The 18,536-nt window shown below is 38.2% G+C and overlaps 1 protein-coding gene across 1 annotated transcript in view; it reads right to left on the bottom strand.

Annotated features, from left to right (window-relative positions):
* The window catches only part of LOC124606090 (fatty acid synthase-like), a 448,407-nt gene that overhangs the window by 209,830 nt on the left and 220,041 nt on the right, over window positions 1-18,536 (bottom strand). Inside the window, exons 12-14 of the mRNA XM_047138055.1 lie at window positions 16,284-16,585; window positions 11,609-11,753; window positions 11,414-11,530 (exon numbers count right to left, since the gene is read on the bottom strand). Coding sequence (XP_046994011.1) covers window positions 11,414-11,530; window positions 11,609-11,753; window positions 16,284-16,585 — 564 coding nt within the window. The remainder of the gene's footprint in view (window positions 1-11,413; window positions 11,531-11,608; window positions 11,754-16,283; window positions 16,586-18,536) is intronic.

Raw genomic sequence — 18,536 nt, 5'->3', positions numbered from 1 at the left:
TTTTTATATTTTCTCCATTCATCAATTAAATGTAATATCTCTTCTGTTATCCAAGGATTTCTACTAGTCCTTGTCTACTTGATCCTCTGTTGCCTTCAGTATTCCATCTTTCAAAGCTACCCATTCTTTTTCTTCTGTATTTCTTTCCCTTGTTATTGTCAATTGTTCCCTAATGCTCTCTCTGAAACTCTTTATAACCTCTGATTGTTTCAGTTTATCCAGGTCCCCTCTCCATAAATTCCTACCTTTCTGCGGTTTCTTCAGTTTTAATCTACAGATCATAACAAATAAATTATGGTCAGAGTCCACATCTGCCCCTGGAAATACCTTACAATTTATAACCTGGTTCCTAAATGTCTGGCTTACCATTATATACTCTATCTGAAACTTTCCAGTGTCCCCAGGCCTCTTCCATGAATACAACCTTCTTTCATGTTAGTTATCATTAAGTTATGCTCTGTGCAGAATTCTACTAGACAGCTTCCTTTTTCATTCCTTACCCCCAGTCCACATTCACCCACCACTTTTCCTTCTCTTCCTTTCCCTAGTATCGAATTCCAGTCCACCATGTCTATTAAATTTTCATGTCCCTTAACTATCTGAACAATTTCTTTCATCGCATCATACATTTCTTCAATCTCTTCATCATCTGTGGAGCTAGTAGGCATATTAACTTGTACTACTGTGATAGGTGTAGGCTTTGTGTCTATCTGTGCTACAATAATGCATTCACTTTGTTGTTCATAGTAGCTTACCCGTGTTCCCATCAGTTGATTTTGTATTTACAACCCTGTATTCACCTGACCAGAAGCCTCGTTCCTCCTGCCACTGAACTTCACAATTCCCACTATATCTAAGTTCAATCTATCCATTTCCCTTTTTCAGTTTTCTAACCTACCTGCCCAACTAAGGGATCTGACATTCCTCACTCCGATTCGCAGAATGCCATTTTTGTTTCTTCTGATAATGATGTACTCCTGAGTAGTTGCCACCCAGAGATCGAGATAGGGGACTATTTTACCTCCAGAATATTTTACCTAAGAGGACGCCATCATCATTTAACCATACAGTAAAACTGCTTGCCCTCAGAAAAAATGATGGCTGTTCACAGTACTATCACAGCAAGGCCGTTTGGTTGATGTTACAAGGCCAGATCGGTCAATCATCCAGACTGTTGGCCCTGCAACTACTGAAAAGGCTTCTGCCCCTCTTCAGGAACCATACATTTGTCTGGCCTCTCAACAGATAACCCTTCATTGTGGTTGCACCTACACAAGAGGTTTGTGATATTCAGAAGGGATCTAGGAAAAGAGAATGAGGCCCAGGGATTAATTGAAGGTATTAGAGAGGATCTGGTTAGGAGGGAGTATGTGACAGGCAGGGTTGGACAGATGTATAAACTGGAAGAGGCAAGGAATCTTGATTAGCTTTAAGTAATGTGCTGCAGATGAAGACAATCTATTCCCCAGAGAAAAATTCTTTAATACAAAAGAACATATTAATTACTCCTTCAAAGAGGATTTCATTTAAACTTTGTATGTACTTTGGACATTGGTTAAATAGGTTTATATCCATATGACAGGGGTTGTTGTCTGCACCTTTTGTGTTATTCATTGCTAGGGGCTAATTACAGTCTCTCCATGTGTTAGCAAATATGTTTATCTTTGTAGAAACTATTGTACTGCCCATATTTTAAAGTTAGTTGCATGCTTTTAGAAATATATATTGATTGCAATGTAAGTAATTTCTTACTTTAGAACACCTTTTACATGCTCATTATACCTGAGATTGCACAGAATTCTAACTGCCTCCTTCTGGAGGATAAATACTCTGTTAATAAGCTTGGATTCAGCACATCCACTTACTTCAATTCCATATGTGACACACAGATGTTGAAACGTGCTTCCCATGAATGGATCAATATGCATACATGTACTTTCAAACAACTGACAATTATGTACTGATCTCATGCTGGCTGCCGGATACCTTGTAACTGTGTCATCTGAACAAGACACAGCCAGGGAAAAAGCACCATAGGGGCAAAGATGCCAGCTGCCATAGAGACTCGTGACTTGAGCAAGTTCCACCGCCACCACAGGTAGGGCTGAGGATGAAGATATCAACTATGCCTCGGCCCACCAATGAAAGGATGACAACAGACAGAAGTCTACTCAGAAGATAGAATAGCAGCTCTTGCCCACTTGGGTACAGATCATCGTTCATGGCTGACTTAGGCAGGGAATGTTATGTAGTGAACTCTTAGAAGTGAACAGATAGTTGTTGGAAAATGCATTTGCTATTTACTGTAAAGTTTTACAGTAAATAGCAAATGCAATTTACCTATGATTATTTGCACTTAGCCATTGAGGGCCTTTTTTGTGTTTTACATGCAGTATTGCAGACTTCATTATTCAACAAGTCACCAAAACAAGTAAACCTTTCTCACTCATATGTATGACTTTGTTACTAATTTGCTGGAGTGTTGTAGAACCTTTATTCTCCTATCCTGGGGCATAGATGTGTCAAAATGGTAGGCAGAAATTGTCTTAGCGGTGTACTACACCAGAAGCTGTTTCAAAAACTCACAAACTCAGCCTACCATAACAACACTGGCAACTCGGCCTCCACAGCAGTAGTGACAAGGTCTTTACAAAACTGCAGATGAGGGCTTACAAAAGGGATGGCATCAGTAAACTGCTCATTTCCTGAAAGAGACATACATGCATTCCAACAAAAATGAGTGACACACTTTAGTGGGGGTGTCAAGGTGAAAAGGTCTTTACAAAACTGCAGATGAGGGCTTACAAAAGGGATGGCATCAGTAAACTGCTCATTTCCTGAAAGAGACATACATGCATTCCAACAAAAATGAGTGACACACTGTAGTGGGGGTGGCAACATTCATATTCTGTTATTATGAATGGAAAAAGGAACGGTGGGTTGGATTTATAGGTTTTCTCTAACTACCTGAAGAAATAGTTCCTCCGAAGCAGTTTATTCCCAAAGATAACATATAAAAAATTTGACATAATTACAAATGCAGTTGCTCATGAAGTTAAATAACTTCCAACACAATTTTTACACACAAGGGCTTTACAAGGGCAATACAGCGGAGGGTCATATTAATGGGATATAGGGAAAGAGTTAACTGGTGTGCTGTTTCCATGTCTGTTTAAGTAATCCTGTGTGCCCACTATCATGTTTGTCTCCATCTCACCACCAAAGATTCACACAGTTCTTTCGTTTTGCACTCGTTTGCTCAAAATGTAGGAGGTCACATGTCCCATGATAAAATCTTAACTTTTCATTGCCACATTCCACAAAACACTGCCAAAATCTTTCCCCACCATACAACAAGATTGCAACATCCTCCTTTTATCACTTGGCTTCCAAGTAAGGCAACCTTTGGAATTTTATTTTCTGATTGGCAAAGTTAGCCAGAGCGTCATTCCATATTTGGTGATATTCTGTGACATTGGTTGCAACTGCTTGTTTCTTCCTTCCTCTGGATGCTGGAATCTGGCAGTGGTTCTCACTACTTTCATGCCATTTCCCACCAAGACACAGAAATTTCAAGTGGCCACTTCTGGTCCCTGAGTAATGGAACTGCAGTTGCTGCCATAACAAATCTCCAGCTTCAGTGGTGCCATGTGTATAGGCACTTCATAGAACACTTTCGTGGAGGACTTGGTGGCCGCAAAATGAATTGTGAAGCAGTGTGAATCCATTATTGGATTTCTAGTGCTAGTGCATTTTATTGACATATTGTGATCTGAAAGCTTGTTCCTGTCCTCCACTCATGCAAGCAATGCATAATTAATTCCAACAGAATATTGGCATTTTATTGACATATTGTGATCTGAAAGCTTGTTCCTGTCCTCCACTCATGCAAGCAATGCATAATTAATTCCAACAGAATATTGGCTTCTCGCCTGTGATCTCCATGGATTATTACTACAGTCATTGCCAGTTTAAAAACATTTTTCCACACAAGTGACTTATCATTTAGCATCCCGACCTTCCCTCTTTTTTCCCCTCACACACTTCCACATACATCATTATTTTGCTGCTAACTGAAATGCACCACTTATAAATCTTACACTTGTGGCACTGCAAGAGGCCACTATCAACTGTGCTATATATTGCATAGAAATCTTACAGTTGTGCATCATCTGGGTCCCCTCTCAGAATGATGCCACAAGTAGTGTCTTGTGTTGCTTGTGTCTTAAACTGGCTCTGATTACAATACAATGGCGCATAAAACATCACATGTAATTGTTCATAATTCAGTCTTGTGTCACTGTTCTTAATGCATAACCCGAGTTTCTTATAGTTTGGCAAAAAAAAAAAAAAAAAACACAATCTGACGTTCCCAAGCCAGACACCTATCTAACATTACACTATGAAAGTGGCCACACCATGATTTACCATAGCTCTACTAGAGCTACACTTCGTAATATTGTTAGCCTCTTCTTGTTCAATTTGCGTAACCTGATAACTCTCTTTTATGTCTGACTATAAGAGACTTTTATATGATACCATAAGTTTACAGTAGCAACTCTTGAGAATCTGGATCAACTGCATTAGATTTGAAGATGATATTACCGTAATAGCTGATAATGAAACACAAAATATGCACAATATGCTTTCTAAATTTGCAACAGTCCTGGGAAAGTTGGAACTTAAAATTTAAAGCCAATAATTCAAAATTGTGATACTAAAAATATCAAATTCGAAAAGGACACCTGACACAAAACAGTGGGAAACAAAAAAAAGTTGATAAATTTTGTTAGGTAAACACCTTAAACACAGAAGATATAGCATGGAAATCAGAAAACAATGTAACCACAAAATATGCTTTCACTGAAAGATCTGGAGGGTACTTCTCTACGGCTCTGAAAGCTGGACACTGGTGAAGACAGACAGAAAATGCTTAGAAATACAAAAGTTAGTCAGTTAGTTACAAGTTCCATGGATCATGTTGTATGACAGATCGTATTGCTGTGGAATGAGTCACATTACATTCACATCAGAAATTAATTTGTGCATACAGCTACATTCTGAATCTTTCTAAGTCTTTTTTTATTTTATTTACCTTTTCAACAAAAAGAAAAAAAAAATACAGCCTTTTACAGTAATAGTAGTAGTTCTACTGAATAAAAGGAGTTGCCAAGGAGAAACTTTCTCAGTTTGTTATCAAATTTTACTTTGCTTTCTGTCAGACATTGTATATCACTGTGTAAGTGGTCAAAAATTTCTGTTTCAGCATTGTGTATCCCCTTTCATACTGAAGACAACTTTAATGTGGAGTAATGAATGTAATTTTTGCTTGTGGTATGGTAATTATGTGCCTCATTGTTCCTTTTGAATTGTTGGGTGTTATTTACAATAAACTTCATGAGGGAATAAATATACTGTGAAGCAGTAGTTAAAATACCCAACATCTTAAACAGATGTCTACAAGATGACTGTGGGTGAGATCCACGTTTTATTCTTACATAACATTTTTGTGCAACAAAGACTTCGAAAGATGAGTTGCTATAGGATATTATTCTGTATGACATTACTGAATGAAAATATGCAAAATATGTCAACTTACTGATTTGTCTCTCCCCAAGATTTGCAAGGACTCTAATCAGAAATATGGCTGAACTAAGTTGTTTTAGGAGCTCCAAAATGTGTTTTTTCCCAATTTAAATTCTCATCAATACAGACCCCTAGGAATTTTCAATTTTTCACCCTCATCGTTCGTGTAGTAGCCATCGAAATGCAGAAATGAATATGCTGTGTCTTTTGAAAACTGAGGATGAGACCATTTGCAGAAAACCAAGCAATGATACTTCTATGAGCTTTATTTACTATTTCTTCTGTTTCTGTGTGTATGCTTGTATTGATAAAAATAGTAGCATGCCTTTGGAAAAAATTAATGAGCAACAACTGAACTGAAAGAAAAATCATTGAAGATGTATTCAAAGAAATCAATTAGCAAAGGAACCTCAGAACAACTACTTACAAAAAGGAAACTGAGGCTCTCGAATATCTATATTTAAAACACACAATGGCCTAGGAAAATAACAGTAGAATTTGTATTGGAGGAAACAAAACATCAAAATTCTCAAGAAATAAAGAGTACAGCACAAAATAGACAAGAGTAGTTATAGCAAAAATGCATAGCCTTTAGAATTTGATGATGGTGATAACAAATAAGGATCATTATCTATAATATGTAGACAGTGGAGTTTACTTCTGTATTCAGTTCTTGATTGATTATTGAAGATAGAGCATTATATGTTGTAGAAAACTTGGATCAGGCATTCAATATATGCTGCAAAAGACAAAAAGGAAATGCCACTCTAAATGCAATGACCTATTATCCTGTATGGAGTGCAGTATCACAAGGTATGCCTCAAGACTCCATTTTAGAGCCAGTCTTCTTTGTATTCTATGTGGATGACTTTCCCTGGATAAATTCTCCAACAAATATTTTGGCAGATAGTACTTGTATTAACTTAATCTGAACATCACAAAATACATTATTGTGTAGTTCAACACAAAAAATTCAGTATACCAGAGAATTAAAGTGGATGATAAAACATAATGAATGGAAGAAGTTGACATGATCAGATGCCTTGGATTACTCTGGGACAAAAATTTACGCAGCATACACATGTCAAATTTCTATCATGTAAATTAAGCAGTTGTGCTTTTGCATGGAAAATACTTATAAATGGTACTGATATCAACACACAAATAGCAGATTATAGTTATTCTGAATCTGTCATTAGGCATGATAAAGTTTTCTGGAAAGTTGAAGAACTATATCTTGGGCACTGAAGCTACAGAAGAAAATTGTTAGATATATGTATACTGCACTGTCAAAAGAATTTTGTTATCCACTACTTTTGAATCTACAAGTCTGAACTGTCCCTCCCTTATAAATGTATGACATTATAGTCATATCGCACAGCAGTTAAAATCATTTGGGGAAAACCATTTTGGTCACACTTACAACACAAGAAAGGTAGATAATATTATCCTTCTTGCTCACAACCGAATTTACATGAACAGATTTCACTATATATGGTGATGAGAGTTTGAAACAACTTAAAAGACAAACATACTCGGTATGAAAAAAGGTAATCTAAAAAATAAGGTTATAAGACATTCTGTGAAAGAAATATTATCAGAAAGAACTGATAATTTGTATGAGATGTACCTTAGTGTTAGATTTACTAGACAACTTTTTAGATACAAAGAAAAGTTTTACAATAGCCATCAACTGGGTTGGAAAAAATTTATCTCTGTAAATAAAAAATAGGTCATTCATGCCACAGAGAGCTGGTCTAGGTGTTTGGCAAAGAATTGTTTTCATATCACAATCTCAGGAGGTGGTAGTGGATTGCATAACAGAAGATTCATCAGTAAACAGTTGCCAATTTGCCCATGAAAAGCACACACTGAAAAATAAAGTGTAGAGTGTACTGGTGGAGCAACAATGATCTCCCTTGCCATGGTGTGGAAGCAATGGGGCCAGAGTTTAGTTTTGTCAATGGATTATTCAGCACAGTACTGGAGAACAGTGTCTGATAAAGTTTGCGTTGTTCACGGATGAGGCCCACTTCGCTCAGAATTGTGTTAATAATTGCTGCAATAGCCACATCAATACCACAATCGCCAGCTGTTGTGGCTGAGCAGTTCTCGGCACTTCAGTCCAGAACTGCGCTGCTGCTACGGTTGCAGGTTCGAATCCTGCCTGGGGCATGGATGTGTGTGATGTCCTTAGGTTAGTTAGGTTTAAGTAGTTTATAAGTCTAGGGGACTGATGACCTCAGATGTTAAGTCCCATAGTACTTAGAGCCAACACCACAATCACAATAGTACACCAGCAAATCTGTTAATAAAGCCACATTTGCTTCCACGCTGTTTGAGTGGTGCATGTTACTTGTTGTTCACTTTAGATGAACTGTCACAACTGTTGGAAACAGTATCTTTTGTTTATCAGAACAGAGTGTGGTTTCAACATGATGGTGCACCACCCCATTTTGATTTTATGCATGGAAGCATCTTAACAGCATACACTCTCATCATTGGACTGGAGAGAGAAAATCTTTCCCGTGCCCAGTGTGACTGTCGATTCTAATTTCTGCTGATAATTCCCTGTGGAGTTATATGAAGTCATTGATCTCTGTGGAAAGTGTACTAATATTTTCAACAAAATGAATACAGGTATGAATCCATACAGACAGACAAACTGATAGCACAATTTATGTTTTTTTACCACAATTTTTTACAGTAGAGATGGAAGCATTTTACCATAACTGCTTTAATAACAATGCATTCTCTGAATCTGTACATGTGTTAGGGTACAGTACTCTATACTTGGACTTAAGGAGAATTAATAATAAGTGAATCAGTAACCCAGTAAGATAAGAGAACAAATCTTTCAGATTTAGAATCAGAAGCTGTTCTACGAAGATTTCAGAAAGAGGAGCAGCACAAACAAGATGTAAATAGGCAACAGAATTTGGAAGAAAGAGTTACCTAATTCATTTACTTTCTCACTAACTAGTACTCACATTCCATTCAACACAAAATGAGGGGAATTCCTCAGGGGGGGAGGGGGGGGGGGGAAAGGGGGGAGAGAGGCAACTGCTGTAGAAGAATGATATATTATACTGAACTACAAATGAGTAGGGTGTACTACTGAATTACACTAATCTAGTTTTTCTTGGACAGGCTGATAGCATCTGTTTGCTGTGTTGTGTTTTAGGTGCCAAGTTCATGAGGAGCAGTGGGCAGCAAAACTTTTTTGTTGCTGTAATACTCTTCACTGTAGGGTACATGCAAAAATGATTTCAAATTATATAGGTAGATTGTAGTGTGAGACTAAATTAAAGATTGATACTAAATTAAAGATTGATACTAAATTAAAGATTGATACTAAATTAAAGATTGATATCTGTTCTAAGGAAAGAAGGGAAAGCAGAAAGGTGGAAGGAGTATATAGAAGGTCTATACAAGGGCGATGTATTTGAGGACAATATTACAGAAATGGAAGACGATGTAGATGAAGTTGAAATGGGAGATACGATACTGCGTGAAGAGTTTGACAGAGCACTGAAAGACCTGAGTCGAAACAAGGCCCCCGGAGTAGATAACATTGCACTGAAATTACTGACGGCCTTGGGAGAGCCAGTCCTGACAAAACTCTACCATCTGGTGAGCAAGATGTATGAAACAGGTGAAATTCCCTCAGACTTCAAGAAGAATACAATAATTCCAATCCCAAAGAAAGCAGGTGTTGGCAGATGTGAAAATTACCAAACTATCAGTTTAATAAGTCACAGCTGCAAAATACTACTGCGAATTCTTTACAGAAGAATGAAAAAACTAGTAGAAGCCAACCTCGGGGAAGATCAGTTTGGATTCCATGGAAATGTTGGAACACGTGAGGCAATACTGACCCTATGACTCATCTTAGAAAATAGATTAAGGAAGGGCAAACCTACGTTTCTAGCATTTGTAGACTTAGAGAAAGCTTTTGACAATGTTGACTGGAATACTCTCTTTCAAATTCTGAAGGTGGCAGGGGTAAAATACAGGGAGCGAAAGGCTATTTACAATTTGTTCAGAAACCAGATGGCAGTTATAAGAATCGAGGGGCATGAAAGGGAAGCAGTGGTTGGGAAGGAAGTGAGACAGGGCTGTAGCCTATCCCCGATGTTATTCAATCTGTATATTGAGCAAGCAGTGAAGGAAACAAAAGAAAAATTTGGAGGAGGTATTAAAATCCATGGAGAAGAAATAAAAACTTTGAGGTTCACCGATGACACTGTAATTCTGTCAGAGACAGCAAAGGACTTGGAAGAGCAGTTGAATGGAATGGATAGTGTCTTGAAAGGAGGATATAAGATGAACATCAACAAAAGCAAAACGAGGATAATGGAATGTAGTCGAATTAAGTCGGGTGATGCTGAGGTAATTAGATTAGGAAATGAGACACTTAAAGTAGTAAGGGATTTTTGCTACTTGGGGAGCAAAATAACTGATGATGGTTGAAGTAGAGAGGATATAAAATGTAGATTGGCAATGGCAAGGAAAGCGTTTCTGAAGAAGAGAAATTTGTTAACATCGAGTATTGATTTAAGTGTCAGGATGTCATTTCTGAAAGTATTTGTATGGAGTGTAGCCATGTATGGAAGTGAAACATGGACGATAAATAGTTTGGACAGGAAGAGAATAGAAGCTTTTGAAATGTGGTGCTACAGAAGAATGCTGAAGATTAGATGGGTAGATCACATAACTAATGAGGAAGTATTGAATAGGATTGGGGAGAAGAGAAGTTTGTGGCACAACTTGACTAGAAGAAGGGATCGGTTGGTAGGACATGTTCTGAGGCATCAAGGGATCACCAATTTAGAACTGGAGGGCAGGGTGGAGGGTAATAATCGTAGAGGGAGACCAAGAGATGAATACACTAAGCAGATTCAGAAGGATGCAGGATGCAGTAGCTACTGGGAGATGAAGAGGCTTGTACAGGATAGAGTAGCATGGAGAGCTGCATCAAACCAGTCTCAGAACTGAAGACCGCAACAACAACAGCATCTGTATGTATAATGTGATGGTCATACATGTTCATTAGAAACAAGAAACAACATGTTTTAATTGTAGCAGTGTGCTCTAAATATTTAATTTATGATTTAAATTAAATGACATCTGAGTACTGAGAACATGATCAAAATAAAAAAGAGATATAAAAAATAATATGTTTTTCTCTATAAAACTCATTGTCTGACAACATTGAGAGGTAGGCAATCACCTCATTTTAAACTATATGTATGTTACATTAAAATATAGCACATATCCATATTAAAATCCTCTTATTATTAATACAGCAAAGCAATACCATTTTGACATGCACAAATTATTGTAAATAAGATATAAATTATGAGGAAACCTACTACTTAGAAAAAAGCCATTGCCTTTCAGATTATACAGTTGGAATGCAGTTCATCTACGTTTTCAGTTAAGTACATAGAGAAACAGCAGTTAACACTACACTGTGAAAGAAAACTTTAGAAAAATTACTACACAGAATGTCAGCTATCATGGAGCAACTAATGTTGAATTGAAAATTACTGAGAGATGTCATAAAGAAAATAACTAAAACTAAAGTATAACAAATAGAAAAGAGAAACCTAATATCACAGAAAGCAGTTATTCAAAAATGAAATAGTGTCATAAATAAACCTTAATCAATCAGTATTGTAAATATTGAAATATTAAATTAAATTTATTCTCTTGCACCACATGAGAAGAAATAAACAGAAAAATGATAAGGAAAGATCAATAAACTCCAGGCATACATTGATTTCTTCTGTTAAATATTCCTTAATTGTGACCAGTATATTACCAGATATCCAGATGCTGGGAAGATTATTCTTCCATCAATTGTATGACCCCCGTACCACTCATCTTCAGGTTTGTTGAGATCAATCTCGTATGTATGGTAATGTTTATTTAGCCAGTCCTAGAGAAATATAAAAACATGTCAAATGCATGAATCAACCTGAGTTTTTGGTTATGTTTCCTTGTGTTAGAGTTTTACCTTATCAGAGAAAACTGGTACAAACCACTCCCGATCGTGGTTCCATTTTACTAGGGATGAAATCTGTGGTGTGCCAGTGGGGACTGGGTACTGAATGCGAGGGTATAGTTTTGTAAGACATATTTGCGATCCAGACAAGTACAACCTGGAATACATTTCATACCATTATAAAGCAAGTCATATTTTTGTCTTAAGAAGTGCAAATAAGAATTAAAGTGCTTTTAGTTATCTGGGTAGTTACTGAAACTTGTTTTATGATGAAATAACAAACAGCTCAAAAATAGGTTGTGCACCACGCTCTGACGCATAGTTTACATAATTTTGATCAGCAACCACTTTCTCAACACTCTTTTGACCACAGGAAGTTACTACATTCAGCCACCTATGAACTAAATGTGAATTCTTACTTCAGTAAAGAGAGCTGTGTCTCCAATCATGGACTGTCTCTTATTGTGCCTTAGAGGGTCATTTCAAATTTAGACCATATGTGCTCATCAAATTGTAATAACCATAATTATGTCATTCAAACACTGCACCACTATTGCAGAACACAAAAAAATCAAGATATGCTTCAAATTGGTTGCTCACAATGAAAATAAATAAACAAAAATAAAAGAAAAAGCTAATAATAGCCATCTAATAATTATACCTTGATTGTACAGGATGACAGAGAATAATGGGAATATTTGAAATGAGTAATGCCAGCCATGGGCAGGTGGCAGCACTGCAGGTTCATGACAGTTACTGAGTAAACAGTCCACCATTTCAGTAATCATGGATCATTGGAACAGACAACAGCGTGCATTAGCCATAAAAATGTTTTATAAAAACAATGATAGTTTGGTAGTGGCGCACAGGGAGTTTCAACATTTTTATAATTTAGGACAATATTATGACATTCTGTCAAAACATGCAGTAAAATGTTGGATTAATAACTTTGAATAGACTGGATCTGCCTTCAAGAAGAAACCAGCAGGACAACCAAGAAGTGTGCATTCTCCAGCAAACATTGATGTTGTACGCGAGTCTGTCTTACAGAGCCTATGGAGTTCAATTCATAAGCAAGCAGCTGTGGTTGAAATGTCCCAGAAGAGTGTTCACAGAATTCTTCATCTTGATTTAAAATTGCATCTGTACAAACCACAGATGGTGCAACAATTGAAGGACAATGATTATGAGTTACAATTAGGATTCTGTCAACAAATGATAACAAAAATAAACAAGTTGTGGATGTCAGATGAGGCACATTTTCATCTCATAGGTTACCTGAATAAACAGAACTGCCATTACTGGGTAAACGCAAATCCTAATGACGATCATGAGTGCCCTTTACAAGCTAGTAAAGTGACATCATGGTGTGGCATTTCATCACATGGTTTATCAGATCGTATTTTTTTGCAAATGAATGGGGAACACAATAACTGTCAGTGCCAGTCATTACATGGAGATGTTATGAACTTTTGTTATACTTGCACTGAACAACTTTCCAAATGTTCAAGAAGCCTGGTTTCAACAGGACAGAGCGACATCACACACTGTAAGGGAGTCAATGACATATGTGCGAGAAGTTTTTGGCAATTGTGTGCTCTCACAATTCAGTAACATTCTCTGGCCCCCAGATTTATCATTTGTGATTTTTTCTTGTGGGGCTATCTCAAAAGCAAAGTCTATACAACTCGATCAAGAACCCTGGATGAGTTGAAGCACAGAATTTGGGATGTAATTCACAGTATCCCAGCTGAGATGTGCACTGTCTTTTAGGAGCCAACTGAGAGCACTATGTCAGCCCAGATAGTATACAACTTCCTCCACACAATCAGTTTTGTCTCATAGTACCCATTACTAACAATGCCCCCCCCCCCCCCCCATCTCACTCAAGTAACCTGTATATCACAGTGCATGGAGATGGTCAGTAAATGACACCCAGAATGGAGCCTGGATCAACAGTATCATGTTCTTTTCAATGATGAGTGAGAAATTTTAGTATTTGACACCTGATGATCACCAGAGAAGAGCATGGATGTGGCCAGGTATCATGCACATTCCAAGTATGCAATGTCACAAGTTTAGCTGGAAGATAGGACAGTCGTGTTATGGGACGGTGCCATACACATGTATCAGACACTTCTCATGGCTACTGACAGTAATTTTACAGCTGTGCTGCATCAGGACAGGATACTTCAAGCTATTGTCCAGTGCTATAATCAAGATTTTGATAATGGGTTCATCTTTAAGGATGATAATCAATGTGCACACTATGGCCACCTCATGAACACTTTTCTCTAGGAGCAGTCATCAATCAAACTGAATGTTCTGTGGTATCTTCTGATATGAACAGTGCTGGTTCAAGAACATTTTACCACATGAGCAACTTAACATTTGGTACCCAACCTCCCCTCTTTCCCTCATTCCCTTTCAGCTGTGTCAGTTTTCTCCATTCATTTTGATATGCACTGTACACAAATCTTATACTTGGGCAGCCCTGGCACCCTTGTAACATGGCACCCCAAGTGGATGCTAATTATGGTTTGTCCTGCTAAGGAATCTTGCATTTGTGGCACCTCTGGTCCATTCTCACTTCAGTGCTCCAAGGGGTGACTTGTACTGCTAGGGCCTTAAAATGGGCCTAGATGTGAATCTGATTAAGCATACTTGCAGTGCACCATTGCCAGAACACTCCTCACACAATGGATTACCTCAAGAAAGCTACCATTAAAGAGTGGGACAGGCTTGAGTAGCAACATCTCATCCACTTTGTGGAAAGTGTGCCAAGGAGTTTCCAAGACTGTTAAAATGTGGCTAGTTACGGTTGTCACCATCTATCAGCAAATGGCGGAAGCACAGTTGTACAACTTGTACAAAGATATGCACTTTCATACCTTTATTTTGATGTTGTTTTGTTTTTACTCCACAGCAATTTTTTTTATCTCTTTCTGACTTTAAGCCCACATCCAGTGACTGTTTTCTTGTAACAATACAATTATTATTTAATTAGCAAGTTTAAGAAATAGAATCTAAGAAATGAATGTAATGAAGTCTCACTCAGCATATGAGGTGTTATGGTGATTGGCCCTGAATACAAATGTGAATATTTCAAAGTGAATGGAGATGTACAGGGGCAAGATGGAAGCACTGCGAACAGGATCAAATATATTAACCACTTAATAGCAACTCAGAATTGCTTGTTTCCCACCAACATTCCTGAATAGTTTCAGAAAACTATAAACACTGGTTAAATATTTAGTACATGCAAGCTGAATTCACTCCTGCACATTGTCAAAATGTAGCTAAACATTTGCACAGCAAATGTATTACTTTTATATAGCATCTGACACATTCAACATTATAGAGACAAACTGTGAACAAGACCCAATAGTCATTATATTAACTACATAATGGGTATTTAAGCTTTGGAACTCAATATTCTTTATTGTATATTTCAACACAAAATAACTATCAATGAGGCACTAATAAAATACATAATATTATTACCCCACTAGAAGAAAAGGGAAGGACAGATTGTTATCCAACACATAGAGAATGCATTGATTTGCAGACAGGTGCAATGAGAAAGACTTATAAAATATTTAAGGTTTTGCACACAGTCCTCCTTCCACAGTAGAAAAAAATGCACACATTCATACAAGCACAACTCACACACACATGGCCGCTGTTTCCAGGCACTGGGGCCCAACTGCAGCTGTGTCTGACATGAGCAAGAAACTGTTGGGATGGGTGGTTGGGGATGAGGAGAAGGCATGTATTGGGGAAGGGAACGGATATCGGAGTAGTGGTCAGTGAAGATGCTACGCTGCCTGTGCGAGGGTGCAGGAACAGGGCAGGGTTGCTAGATGGGGTGTTGATATGCTTTTCTTGGGGAAGGGGGGGGGGGGGGGGGCGGATGGGAGGGGAGGGGGAGAGGTAGAGACAAGGAAAGGACTATGTAGGTGGACTGCTTGGATAGAAGGCATTTGATTTGATTCAGTTATTATTTACTTCAGTGTCATCACTTTCTTCCAATATGTGTAATTTCATTACAATACATGTACCTTATTGACAAGTGCAGAATTTGTTTGGTGCTTGATGGTCATTGTAGACTAGTCAGTAGATGATAAAATAACCATTGCACATCTCAGGTATGCATTTCTGTCCTGCCTTTGGCTGGTATCATTATCAGGATCCTCTGACTTTATGGCCAGCTCTAGAGTCAACATTTTGGTAATGGGTTTCCCTATCTAGGTGTCAGTACATCACCCACCAAATAAACACCTTCCTCCAGGAGGCTATGGTATGCGCTCACTTGTGTTAATTTGAGCATGCTTGGGAACAGTTAGTTGTCACAGGGACACTCCTCACATACTGGGTGATCCCAGAATTGCTGCCATCTAAGAATGGTGTAGATTTGAGCAGAAACATCTCAACTGCATAGTAGACATAGTGTCAACAATGAAGTTAAATCAAACAATGTCAACAGACTTATTAGCCCATGTCTTCTGTAGTCATAATCTCCACCTTAAGATCTTATGCAGAACATTTCCTCTTTATTGTTTAATTTTACCACTAGTTTACCCAAACATACAACATATGAATAAACCTAAGTTATTAGTGGGTAGGTAGTGTTACAGTCTGCTTTATCTCCAGAAAAAAGTTGGCTGCTGACTGTGATACAACTTACCTTCCCAAAACAAGAGAATACTGCAGCAAAGAGTTGTCATTACGTGACATTGTACTTGCTGTTGACACAGAAGTAGGCAGTGCCCCACGCATTACTCCCTGCAATATTCCTTGTGGAGCTATTTCTATTACAAATGCATTGTGCGGTATCATAGACACAGCATCTGAGAATAATACTGGTGACATCATGTTGTGTGTTAGGTATTCAGCAGAGCATTCTTTTGCAAATGAAGAATCCCATTCATTCTTATGTACACTGGAACTAATCCATTTCTCTGAACGTTTCCTTGATTTTGGTATCACCTGTTTAAATTAAAGACAATTTTAACACTGAATTAGCAACATATTCTAGGAAATTTAAAGGAAGTTAGTGATCTTATGTAACAAAATTAGCTGGCAGAAAAACATCAGAGGTTTATAAATGCCTTTCTCATAGTAAGTAATGTATATCACAAGCATATAGTTTATTCAGCTCTACTAATAAATAGATTTATCTCCATCAACAATCATTCTGGCCCAAAATGATGAAAATAGCTGGCGCTAATACCATATTGCACTCTGGACCGCAGCACTGTGATATATGACAGAATTTGCAGTATTTATTAGAAAAGTCATGAACTACAATTCATGTACAACACAGTACAAGATAGAAACAATGTGCACAACTTTAACTTGTAACATTCAGATCAATTTGGTTTTAGTATGAAAATAAAATATGTGAAAATTGATTCACTTAGTGATAGAAACTGTCAAATAAATTTACCACTTTCTGAAAAATTGTGAAGACCTTTGATAGTGAGACCTATAACATGTTAAAGGAAAGTTCAAAAATCAGACGAACTAGAGGAAGTAGAAACCATAACAGACTTCATGACATGCACCTACAGTTTGAACAGAGAAACATAGACTCAGTGGTTATTTGTGTGTTCTTCTTAAAATATGTAACTGATATGTCTGTCCCATAAAGTAGCCCAACAAAAACATACTCAATAAGAAAGGATTCATGGTCAGTAATGTACTGAGAATGAAAATAATCACAAAAAAATCTGTGTAAAATTCATAAGTATGTGACAATATTAGAGAAGGAAAGCTGCTACTCACTACACAGTGGAGATGCTGAGTCATGGTAGGCACAACAAAAAGATTCACACAATTATAGCTTTTGGCCATTAAGTCCGCTGTCAGCAATAAACACACATTCACACACACACACACACACACACACACACACACACACACACACACACACACACACTTACGCAAACGCAACTTGCACACATGTCTGCAGTCTCAGACAACTGAAAATACACTGCAAGCAGCAGCACCAGTGCATGATGGGAGTTGTTACTGGATGGAGGTAGAGAGGAGGCTGGGGCTGGGAGAGGGAGGGATAGTATGGTGGGGGTGGCGGGCAGTGAAGAGCTGCAGTTTAGACTCAGGGCAGGAGAGAACATGGTGAGGAAAGGGGGTGGGGGGTAAGTAGAGGAAAGGAGAGAAATAAAAAGAAAAAGAAATTAAAAGACTGTGTGTGGCAGTGAAATGACAACTGTGTAATGCTAGAATGGGAACTGGGAGGGGGCTGGATGGGCGAGGACAGTGACTAACGAAGGTTGAGGCCAGGAGGGTTACGGGAACATAGGATGTATTGCAGGGAAAGTTCCTAACTGCACAATTCAGAAAAGCTGGTGTTGGTGGGAAGGATCCATATGGCACAGGCTGTGAAGCAGTCATTGAGATGAGGAATATCATGTTTGGCAGCATGTTCAGCAATAGGGTGGTCCACTTCTTTTTTTGGTCACAGTTTGTCAGTGGCCATTCACACGGACAGACAACTTGTTGGTCATCATGCCAACATAGAATGCAGCACAGTGTTTGCAGCTTAGCTTGTGAATCACATGACTGGTTTCACAGGTAGCCCTGCCTTTGATGGGAAAGGTGATGATAGTGACCGGACTGGAGTAGGTGGTGGTAGGAGGATGTATGGGTCAGGTCTTGCATCTAGGTCTATTACAGGGGTATGAGCCATGTGGTAAGGGATTGGGAGCAGGCATTGTGTAAGGATGGACGAGTATATTGTGTATGTTCAGTGGACGGCAGAATACCAATGTAGGAGGGGTGGGAAGGATAGTTGGGGGGGGGGGGGGGACATTTCTCATTTCAGGGCATGATGAGAGGTAATTAAAATCCTGGTGGAGCATGTAATTCAGTTGCTTCAGTCTTGGATGGTACTCAGTCACGAGGGAAATGCTCCTCT

This window comes from Schistocerca americana, chromosome 3 (assembly GCF_021461395.2).
Source record: "Schistocerca americana isolate TAMUIC-IGC-003095 chromosome 3, iqSchAmer2.1, whole genome shotgun sequence".
Taxonomy (NCBI): Eukaryota; Metazoa; Arthropoda; class Insecta; order Orthoptera; family Acrididae; genus Schistocerca; species Schistocerca americana.
The sequence above is the reverse complement of the archived record's forward strand: the minus strand, read 5'-3'. Positions and strand labels throughout refer to the sequence as shown.